This window comes from Rhodamnia argentea, chromosome 10 (genome assembly GCF_020921035.1).
Source record: "Rhodamnia argentea isolate NSW1041297 chromosome 10, ASM2092103v1, whole genome shotgun sequence".
NCBI classification, from domain to species: Eukaryota; Viridiplantae; Streptophyta; class Magnoliopsida; order Myrtales; family Myrtaceae; genus Rhodamnia; species Rhodamnia argentea.
The window spans coordinates 2,685,723-2,697,043 of NC_063159.1; the positions used below are offsets into that span (position 1 = coordinate 2,685,723).

Below are 11,321 nucleotides of genomic sequence, written 5' to 3' on the forward strand. Positions count from 1 at the left end.
ATACATCATGCACGTATAAAATGAGTCTAGCAAATGTGCGCACCACCATTAACTATAGTGGGGACATTGAAAAATAGAATCATATGTAATCCTTATATAATATTTCAAGGAAGCTGCTAGCCCGATAGTCCGTCAAGACTATTAGTTATTTCTGACCATGCGATCTCCCAATCAATGAATGATTTATGCAAAACACGCGGTGATGGTGTGTGGATCTATGGTTGAGATTGTACCGTCCCCGATAGTACTGTCAGAAAAGCATTTTCCATATCTCAATCCCAGACCAACAGTCTCTTTTAATTTTTTTTAATGGGGGAACCAAAAAGGGAATTAAGTGGAATTGGGAATGGCATCTAGATTAAAGTAAGACGGCGATCGAAAGGGAATGCAATGAACCTGGTCATGGGTCTGCGGCCCAATGCGCACATCATGCCGCAGAAGCGTTCAATCGTTGAGGGCGCACCTTTTAGCGCGCTCACGCCAGTGCGCGACCCTCCAACATATACACTTTCTTATTCGCTCGCATCGCACGTGAAATTAGATGAACGGAAAATATTTCCGTCGTCCAAAAAAATATTTAAATGTACATCATTGATGATGGATATATATTTTAATTATTTCAAGCGATACGAGCAATTATTTTACGAGAAAAAACAAGAAATCATATTTTAAATCATCCGTTTTCCTCGAAACATGCAGAGTTCAATATATAAATTTGGTGAATAAGTTTTGGTGTATATAGTAGTGTCTATAACATCATATCTTCTACTTTCAAGGGACCGCCATCATTTTTTTTTTCCGAATATAAACATTTAACCGATGGACTAATGCAAAAGCTTACGAATTTATTTTTATTTCTCATTTTTCTCAATTTTAAAATTTGAATTTCTTTCATCTTATAAACAACTTCAAAGAAAAAAAAAAAGTCCAACCTTAAAATGTTTCTCGTTCTATATACATGTACACAATTTTCTCATAGTGTAAGCAATTTTTTTTTTTATCAATTCATAATTCAGATATTTTGTTAATAAGAAAACTTTGCAAAATGTTTTAATTGTCAATTTATCGCGTACATGCAAACTTGCGAACTTTTTGCTAGTGTTTTTCTGTAGATAAAGGCATAAGAATTGTTAAACCATAAGGAAAGCTATTTCTCGCATAAACTTTCAGTCACAAAACAACATAAAAACCAAAGCTATTCATCTAGTGTGAAGCACCTCAAAAAAGGGGGAATAAAAAACACGGGGACTCTGATCAAGGCGTGGTCCTAAAAGAATGCGCAAGTTGAGACTCCGAATGAGAAAGATCGACACGCTTCCCGCCTCTCATTCGATCGATCCGGCCATGACAAAATGTATTTTTATTGTCTGATCCATCCACAATTCTACAGCCTGCTCGAACCTTCAGAAACCCAGAATGATGATAAACCCCCAAACATAAGAAGAGAAGACCCACATCTAGCCATGGAGCTCTCATAAATCACGTATGACCCAATTTCTGAAATGAGTTGAACTACATTATTCATGGACAAATTGTACTGTGGGGCATAAATAGATACCTTTGCTAAATATGGCTATCCTGCCATGCTTTAGGATGATCATACGTATCTTGGACATGGTATAATGAGAATGTCTGCAGTTCTAATCCATCTGCCCCCATCGGCATCCCATACTCGCTCATGAGATATTAGCACCGGGGATAGTAAGCAGCAAAATTGCACTCAGAATAAAGAAGCCACTTCACATCCCAATTGCAGAATGCAGAGATTGCACACTATCAAGCAGACCCAGTTCATACTGACAACAAAAAAGGAAAAAAGAAAAGAAAAAACATAGCGCAATTCACAGACATCAGTACAAGAGAGAATACATGAGAACTATAGTACTCAGAATGTGATTGGGCTATGTAGGATGGTCTCAAATGACTTTTTTAACACCATGCTGCAGCCAGGGGTAAGTTATACAATACAATCTCCTATGAATAAAAGAATGCCGAGTAGAAGAAAGAAGTGGCTAATAACATGCTAATCGCATTCAAGATGATCAACTACGACATACATAGGCCACTATGTAAGAGAAAGTAGAATTTGCGCAAGATAACTTCTTCAGCAAAAAGTTGCCTAGTACTGCCAGGGATTGAACTTGGTTGATCCAGTGTCAGGCTCTTCGATGGTGTCTAGACTATCTACTACAGCCCGATGTTCAGTATACTTTCCATTGTAGTGGTACACTTCCAAATCGCCCCAAGGTGTGGGACTAATTTCGTCAGTCAGATCAAACCACCTTGGAGTGAATTTATGGCCTTTCATTTCTCGGTTCTTCTTCTCTTCTCTTTGCCTTTCCTCCAATCTGTTCAAAAAAACAAAAAACAAAAAACAGATTACCTATATATAAAACCCTTCTCTGTTTTTGCCTTTTTCCAGAATGTCGCAACCAAACGAAAAAGGAAAAGGAAAACTATCCATTCCAACAATGCGGCTTAGATCATATTCTCAAAGCAAATTAGTCTCCATTTTTTTCGCATGTGCTAACTAATGCCAAAGAAGAAGAAGAAGAAAAAGAGAAACCTGCTCTTTTCAGCACCAGCTTTAGGGAGGTCACCCTGCTCAAGAGCATATCTATCGGAACGTAAACGAGAGTCAGATGCCAGAACTTTTTTGGGAGCAGTATTGAAACTGTTTATCTCGTGTCCGAAGTATGTGTACTGAAACTTGTCATTTTTCGGAGCCTCAGCAACTCTCCAGGCCTACAGGAGCGAAAATATCAAGATTAATGTGAAGAACTCCGCATGGGTTAGACAAAAAGCATGACAGTAATCGCTGAGAAACTGCAAGATTCGACATGAAAGTTACAACGCATCATGAATCTAATCGAGTAGACTACCTTTAACCTTTCAAAACTTTGTAATTTGCCTTAGCAGAGTGGTGTTTAGGTGCAGGGAACAGCGGGACAGGTTCCCATCGTGCATGGGTGAGATTTAAGCCTGGTAGACTAGGAAGCAAGTACGGTAGTTGACAACTAAGTAGCACCGACACTAACACGCGACACGACACGATACGTCGACACGTCATTTCTAAAAAATAGAGATTTTCGACACGTTGGGGACACGTTATATATTAAATATATTTTTATATATGCATGATATATTATTATTTTTATAATTTCTTTTATAAAATGGAGAATTTGCAAAAAGAGTTTTTATAATAAAAAGAAAGCTCATACCACAGGTACTTCTATAATTTGATCCAATCAGTCTATAAAAATAAATAAATAATGAATTAAAAAGAAAAAAATTTCTTAATCTACGCCTGCACGCTTCTCCTCCTCTTTCACGTCTCCTCCCCTTCTCTCTTGACTTTTTTTTGGAAAAAAATCTGACACACACCTCCGCCCCCTCTCTCCTCTCTGTCTCCCCCTCTTCTCTCTCTTTGCTTTTTGAAAAAATCACCAAAAGGACATCTCACATGTTTCATCTCTCTCTTCGCTCCGTTCCCCTCCATCCTCCTTTCTGCTTCTTGAAAAAATCTCACACCCCTCTCTCACTCCTCTCTGTCTCGCGAAGCCAAACCATGGTTTTTGCTGCTCATCTCTCCACTGATGCTGTCTCGCTCTGTCCTCCTGTTCGTTTGCTCTCTGCTCCGTCGCGCACAAAAGCTGTTCCCCGCTTGGACGCTCGCCACGCGTCGCCAGCTCCCTCCCTCATCCCTCTCATGGCCCGAGATGCTCTTTCCCCCCTCCCCCACCGATCTCTGCCCTTCAGATCTGCCTTTTCTGCCCTCCTTCTTCACGACTCGCGTGTCCCCGAAGTGTCACCGGCGTTGACTACGTGTCAGACCTCCGACATGCGTTGACCGCGTGTCGAACGCGTGTCAGACGCATGTCCGTATCCAACACGTGTCCGACACCGACACGCCGAGAGGTTTGGCGTGTCGGTGCTTCATAGGTTGACAATGACTCCAAATACAAGGGTCATCTGATTCTCTTCCTTATGCAAATACGCCAATGGTTATTCATATCAAGATATGATGAATGCTTAACAGCATTTGATAGTAGTTCCTACTGCAAATCCTAGACTCTCCCTAAGTCTGGTAGACTAGGAAGTGAATATGGAGGTTGACAATGACTCCAAATACAAGGGTCATCTGATTCTGTTCCTTATGCAAATATGCCAATAATTATTCATATCAACATATGATGAATGCTTAACAGCATTTGATAGTAGTTCCTACTGCAATACTAGACTCCCTCCCTCCCTCCCTCCAAAAAGCATATTGCACAACTAACTCTTATAATACCTTATGAATAAAGAACAAACCAAGAGGTCATATTTGTGTGGGATTGCAAGCTTCTAATTAAGTGGAACTACATCTTCATTCAGATAAACACAGATCATCCACGTAAAAAGTGATCTCCCAAAACAAAAAGCCGAGGTTGATACCGGGAAGTTTACTTCTTCCATGCCAGGAGAAAAATATTAGTAGAAAAACACAACACGATCTCCGAAAATACATTACAATAAAGAAAAAAAAAATTAAACAACAAAAGGAATATGCATATGCCAGTAGGATATACTATCAAGGAGAAGAAATCGTACTTGTAGCAATATGCGCATGTATCTGTTGATTCATGAAGGCCAAGATTTAATGATAGATGCAGTATGATTAGTATAAGCCAATAGGCGTTCCAATGTCTATTATTCTATTAAAATACGGCTGAGCCCAAAAAGAAGGGTTACAAAAGTCAAACTACATGAATGACTAAGAATCACAGATGCTCCAAAAGGTAGTAATTTTGTTTCTGTTTACTTCTGTAAATATCCAAAATCAACCGGCATTTAATATACAAAGAGAGGATATGAATGTCCAAACATGATCAAAGGTCTACCCACATCACCAATAAGCACATAAAACAACGCATACAAAATCACCATGAAAGCATACGCGACTAAACATTTATGTCAATCAAACAAGTACTCTGTGTGTGTGTGTGTGTGTAGAGTATAGAGCATACAAGTAATGCTAAAAATGAGAGACATAAATGCCATCTTTACCAAGAAAAATCGAACATGGATAAGAAAGAACTGACCTCCTTTAGTTCAGTGCCTGGCAGTGGTTCCCCTTCTTTGTCACAGGGTTGGTAGCTCATATACTCATTCCACTTCCCTGTCATCAATATTTTGGGTTCCTCAGCAGCATCATACACATAGCCATCAACTTCATAGCGACCAGCCCTGCAACAATAAGATATTGAACTGCATAAGTTAAGACCGAATACAGATGATTTATCCCAATATTCAACATAGAAGAAATGACTGAAAGAAATCTCTCGACAACATGAGAGTAAATAATGCCACCCGGAGTTAGAAGTTCAAACTGATTGCTTCGCAAGTCTATACAGTGGTGAAAATGAAGGAAAATCAACACACAAGATCAAATGACAGCAGCAATCTACAGAGCAGACAGCCTTCATAATCAATCTAGCATGGCCCTAAGATTTCACATCTTCACTACTAGAAATGTTCGCTATAAGAAAGTATGTAATGCAAGTGATCAAAGTATACGTCCATCTAAAGCAGATGCAAGGGAAAGACTCTTTAAAGAGGATAACATTACCCAAACCAGCCGCATGGTTGAAAATATAGCACAACCTTTTCCCCAGTTGTCAAGTTCGTCAAGACCATTTCCCCCGGATTATCGATCCAAGTACGTCCAAAGATTAGATTGTTGACTTTTGTGGGCGGAGGGACCAATTCAAAAACAACTCCATCTCTCTTGAGGGTCACACGAGACCTGCGTATTGCATAGACAATGAACATCGAGCACAGATCTTCAGGAAGTTCATATATATGCAGTAGCACAAAGTGATGGAGAAGTATCAAGGACCAGATAGAGACTGATCAAACCGACATATATTCACCTTCCAAGAGGATAGATGTCGAGTGAGTTCCCCAAAAACTTGGTTTTAACTTTTGAAGTTACATCATATATGAAATGTTCATTTTCGGCATGTGCAGCACTCATTGGAGGGTGATGACTGACCTGATAAGTAGAAATTTGAAGAAGAGACAGAAAGGTTTCATTATTTCCGTGCTCAAAAATCATCAGCCAAAAAGAACAGGAAATAAAACCGAGCTTTTAACAACTCACCTGCTCTGCTAAAAAAGTGACGCCATCATGATTTGTCATTTCATAAGTCTCACCAAGAATCGGATTAAATGGCTTCCAGGGCCTTTGAAATGGATAATAGATGGATATGAACCATGAAACTGCAGTCATAAATAGTATGAGTCCAATGCCATACACCCGAACATCCAAAGGCTTATGTGTATATGAACATTCATACATTTATGTACATGTATCTATGCATCTATGGGCACATAAAACGAACAGACGCCCACATGTGCCCCGTGAATAGAAAACAAGAGATTCCTTACCCACATAGACCAATCGCACGTAGGGATCCTCGCATTCATCAGCCCGATCTAAAAGGTGAGAGTACTCCATGATCTGCAACAGATGTTTTGCGATATCATAAGGTGTTCCACTAACATAACAATATCCAGACTAATCGGTTCATCGACTCAATGAAGATATTGGTGAAGACAAACCTCAGCCATTCTCTGCAACATGGTCATGGGCTCAAATATGAGAACAGGAAGTGTCACCATCGATGTGATGTCTGAACCAATATACTTCTGCATCATCTTCCAGTAACTATCCCGATCCTAGAATGACAGGAAAGATGCAGGAAATGAGAGGGCATCTATCATGTTCTTATTGGTCATAAGACCAATTATCATCTTAAAAGAACAGGGATGACCAGTCTGCAGTTGTGAAATGTTCTCTTCCTTCTTAAAGAGCAAGGTTCAACACACAGGCATCAAAATACCGACGAACATGCTCATATTGGGCCGCTTAATCTGTTCAATTAAAGCAACAATTTTCTAAAGTTCCCAATGAAGTGACAATATGAGAACCCCAATACCATGTCACAGTGAGTAGACTTATGATGTATGATGTGACAAATAAGCAAGACCCCTGTTGACAACTCAGGTTGGAATGTGTGGTCTCAATTTCAATTTGTCAGTACACGAAATTAGTCATAATTTAAAATTGACATCACAAATGGGTCTATTTCTATATTTTTATTTTTATATAATTATTTCTTTTCTCTCAATTGGTCTTGCTTTTATTTTATTTATTTTTGGGTTTATCGACCGCCGACCCCAACTAGTTTGGGATAAAGGTGATGTTGATGTTGATGTTGATCACAAATGGGTCTATTTACCTAGTGGAACAGTCGTAGTTAGATTTTTTTAGCTCATGAACTTTGGAATCTCATGTTGCTTGTGCAACTGCGCATTTCCTTTTCCAACAATCATGGGAATGTTATTATGAAAAATCAAGTCTCGCATTCATCATAGGCAGATGCTTCACACAGTGAAATAAACAAGGACAACATGGTTTTTGGTGTTGGACGATGACACATGCAGATGAGACATGCAACAGTAGGTCGCAAAATAATAGGTAACTAATATCTACTTATGCATTATCACTTGAAAACTTTATATGGACCAATACAGCTTACAAAGGGTGATTTTCAAAGATAAGAGTAGTGACTAAAATAGGCTAGCGAGGAAGCCAAATACCCAACTGTGAAGAATATTCTATTGGCTATGACAAAAAAGAAAAATGGCCAAATGTAGATGAGGCAGCACTAAAATGTCTCTGATTCCAACTACCCAATGCCAATGATCCCTTTTAGATAGTATCATAGATATTGTACGCAGAACAAGGAGCCTGATGAAATGCTGATAAGAAATTTGCTGCCAACCGCAGATGTAAATAGTATGTTCTATTCCTCAGTAAAAATGACATCCAATTAATTCAATATCTGATTACACCTTAAAAAGTACACAATCAAAATTCATGAAGGACTAAAAAGCGTACTTCCTGTTTCCACCTCCCTTTTGTCGCTTCCTCTTCCGCATCATGTGTGCCTCCTTCTGGATTAACGACCTGCAGTCCCTCATAACCCAGAAGCCTAGAATAGGAACACAAATTAAGTTGCAAGCCCAATATGTAGCCCACAGATTATTCTGGCATTATTGAGCATTATTAGCCCATCCTAGAAAAGGCGAAAACATACAGTTCAGATTTCATGTTTTGATCAACTTTCCTCCTGCCTAATTTCCTCTGAATACCACTCTCAAAACCCAGCTAATCAGTTCACAAAGTCGGTGGAGAGAGAGAAGAGGAGAGGGGAGGGGTGTTGTAATGGCAGAAGCGGATGGACATAGTATTGGTTTAAAAAAAGACAAAGGAGCCAACTTCAGTTCAACAATCTATCGTGAGAAAACCAAATACCATCACCTAAAACAAGTAAAATCATCACTTTTGTTACTACAATGCTCTCTAACAGCTTAAAATTTCTTTTAACAAACAGGGCGCACGCTCAATTCGAGAAAGAAAGATATATCGAATTCCAAAGCGAGAAAATTAGGTTCGCCAGATAGAGCTGCATATCTCAATCAAGCTTTCTAAAGCATCTTAGACAAGCAAAGGACGCATACACAAGTGCAACACATCCCAAAGACAAAGCGCATCCTCTGATCTAAAGGGTCGTGAACGTGAATTTCGAGCTCCGATTGACTCCAAAATCTGCAGATTTTTTTTTTTTTTTCCGGAAGGTGGATAAGGAAAGGACCAAATCAAGCAGGGAAGTGGGCAGTCACCCGTTAACCGATTTGGTCATGGCGCTACCGAAGTTGGAGAAACTCGAAGCTATGGAAGCCAAGAAGCCGCCGCCCTGCTTGGGATCGTTCGCAGCCATTTCCTCAGCCAGGTCCTCGGAGATCTGTACAGCGATGAACCCTCGCGAGTTGTTACAGAGACGAAGCGGGAAGAGAGAGGGCGGGGGAGAGAGAGAGAGAGAGAGAGAGAGAGAGATCGCTGAGCGACGACCAAATGGAGAAGAAGAAGGAGGAGGAGGAGGAGGAGGAGGAGAAGATGGAGGAAGAGAGGGGCGAACGATCCAATTTGGCGGTTCGGTTCGTTTGAAGTCGACTCGAGAGTCGAAGATCTTTCTCCGTTGACTCTTGGTCCACGCGGTTCATGCGGAACAAAACCCTTTTGGCTTTTTAGCTCTCCTTTCTTCGACGGATCCGCCGCCGTGAGACGAGCGAATGCAACGTTAGCCGGAGCCATAGAAAAGCGGGGCCACCGCCCCCATAATAACCTGTCGCCGGAGGCATATTTGAGTCGGTCGCCCCGATAGAATCAAATCCAACTCTCCTTCTAATTCTTTTATGGGATTTATCTAAAAGACTTGCGCTTCTTTGATATTTATGTTGTCTCGAAAATCTCGCTGTGGTAGAATTTTGTATTTCTTCTGGAAAAAAAGTCTTCATCAAAATTGGCACTGATCTTTTTTTCTTGAAAAAACTTCATTTATTAATAATAATACTTGAGAGAAGCCTAGTTAGTCTTAAATAATTATAGAACATAATAAATTTCAAAATTTATAGGGACTTTAAAAGAATAAAAAACTGTTTAGGGAATCAACAAGAAAGGGAACTCCCTCTAGAAGCTCCGATGCTAATCTAGAAAGGGGACTTTTACTGCTTTAGGGATTGTTTTTTTTACCCACTTAGTCAGTAAATTTTCAATAAGAGTATGCAAAAGAATCGGATCGGACATGGATCTATTTGAACCGAACAAAAACGAACCAAACCCAATTGGCTGGTTCTAAGCCGTTTCCAGCTCCAATGAATTGGAATTGATGAGTATAGGTCCAGTTGCGGATGTGGAACCACCCACCGTACCGCACCTATATACATGTATTTTAATGTACATGTTTTCAAAACTCTACTTCTAGTCGTCACGCTCCTCAATCATCACGATCTCTCTCTCTTAAAAAAAAAACCCTAATTCCTCTTATCTATCTCGCAACTTGTTCTTTCATTCTCTCTCACAGTCTCGCTCTCCTAGTCTCTATCGTAGCTCGCTCTGGTCACTCAGGAGAGGGTGAATTCCCGATTGTTTGGTATAGAGTGGTGTAGGGTGAGGATCCCTTGGGGATCTGGTGGAGCTTCCGAGGACGAGATGGATGGCGAGCTCATTCTTGATGACAGAGAAGGTCTTCTTGTTAACGGGGGCGGACATGGCGCCATTGATGAGGGTGAGGACGGTGATGGTTAGGCGGCTGTTAATCTCGTCATCCACACTACAAAAAAAAACGACATTTTAGCGACAAATTTTGCCACAAAAAATTCGCCAAAATCCGTCGCTAATTGATTTTTGCGACGAATTTTGTCACGAAAAAAAATTCGTCGCTAATCCGGCGTCGGTAAATTTAGCGACAAGACGAAAATTTGAATTTTCGTCGCTAAATTTACCGGTGAAAATAGATTTTGTAGCTAAGTTGGTTGCTAAATTTAGCGACGAAATAAAATTTTTGTCGCTAAATTTAGCGACGAATTAGGATTTTCGTAGTTAAATTTGGCGACAAAAAGTCAAATTTTCGTGGCTAAATTTTGCGACGTCGTGTTAGCCACGAATTTTTTTCGTGGCAAAATTCGTCACAAAAATCAATTAGCGACTAATTTTGCCAAACTTTTCTTGGCTAAATTCGTCCCAAAGAAGTCGTTTTTTCGTATTAGCGAATTTTTTTTCATTTTTTTTAGCTACACAGTCTTTGTTGCGGCCGCCGCGGTGACGGAGCACTTCACCCGGAGGGCCTTCAAGGATCTGGCCCTCGGGATCTTGGAGGTCGAAAGATGTGAACTTTGGAGCGACCTCGAGGAAATGAAAGGTCTCTCCAAGAGGGTATGCACGGCGGTGGCATGGGAAGCCAGGGCTGAGGCCGTTGCTGGGTTCTTGAGAGAGGGAGTAAAACTGGTGATGGGTTGAGAGAGAGAGAGAGAGAGAGAGTGTGTGTTTATAGAGGAGGGAAAGAGTGAGAAAGTCCGCTGAAAGGGGCGATGAAAGCAAAGTTTCGTGCAAGAAAGATGGCTTCTTCCGGGGGTGGTTGGGAGAGACTCCAAAGTTCGGAGAGCAGTAGGAGTTTTTCTTTGCCAATGGGGAGAGAAGAGAGAGGGAGTGGTGAGTGGAATGATAGAAGGGGGGCGGGGGAGCTTTATAGACAAGAGCGGGGAAGGGAAAATTTTAACAGGAGCGCCATGTTTTAAGAGGAGTGGGAAGGGAAAATTAGCGACAAAAAGTGGTGTTCGTCGCTAATTTAGCGACAAAAAGCAGCTTTCGTCGCTAAACAAACATCTGTAATTTACCGACGAATCACTTTTTCATCGCAAATTTTGCGACG

The 11,321-nt window shown here is 40.6% G+C and overlaps 1 protein-coding gene across 1 annotated transcript; it reads right to left on the reverse strand.

The window, feature by feature from the left end:
- Positions 1–1,832: 1,832 nt before the first annotated feature.
- LOC115739892 (oxysterol-binding protein-related protein 3A-like) lies at positions 1,833–9,204 on the reverse strand. Its single transcript, XM_030673189.2, has 10 exons — positions 8,734–9,204; positions 7,949–8,042; positions 6,607–6,723; positions 6,433–6,505; positions 6,146–6,264; positions 5,916–6,037; positions 5,612–5,788; positions 5,085–5,229; positions 2,567–2,745; positions 1,833–2,348 (listed from the first exon to the last, which is right to left on the reverse strand). Exons 1-10 carry the CDS (start codon positions 8,829–8,831, stop codon positions 2,120–2,122), a joined length of 1,353 nt encoding a protein of 450 aa, XP_030529049.1. The 5' UTR covers positions 8,832–9,204; the 3' UTR covers positions 1,833–2,119.
- Positions 9,205–11,321: the final 2,117 nt, after the last annotated feature.

Bases quoted from the DNA above. Each gene is read 5' to 3' on its own strand.
- LOC115739892 (XM_030673189.2), bottom strand. From the start codon at position 8,831: ATGGCTGCGAACGATCCCAAGCAGGGCGGCGGCTTCTTGGCTTCCATA. The intron at 5,230-5,611 runs GTAATGTTATCC...TTATTGTTGCAG, and splicing joins CAACCATGCGGCTGGTTTGG to GGCTGGTCGCTATGAAGTTG. The intron at 2,746-5,084 runs GTCAGTTCTTTC...TCGCTCCTGTAG, and splicing joins CAGGCACTGAACTAAAGGAG to GCCTGGAGAGTTGCTGAGGC.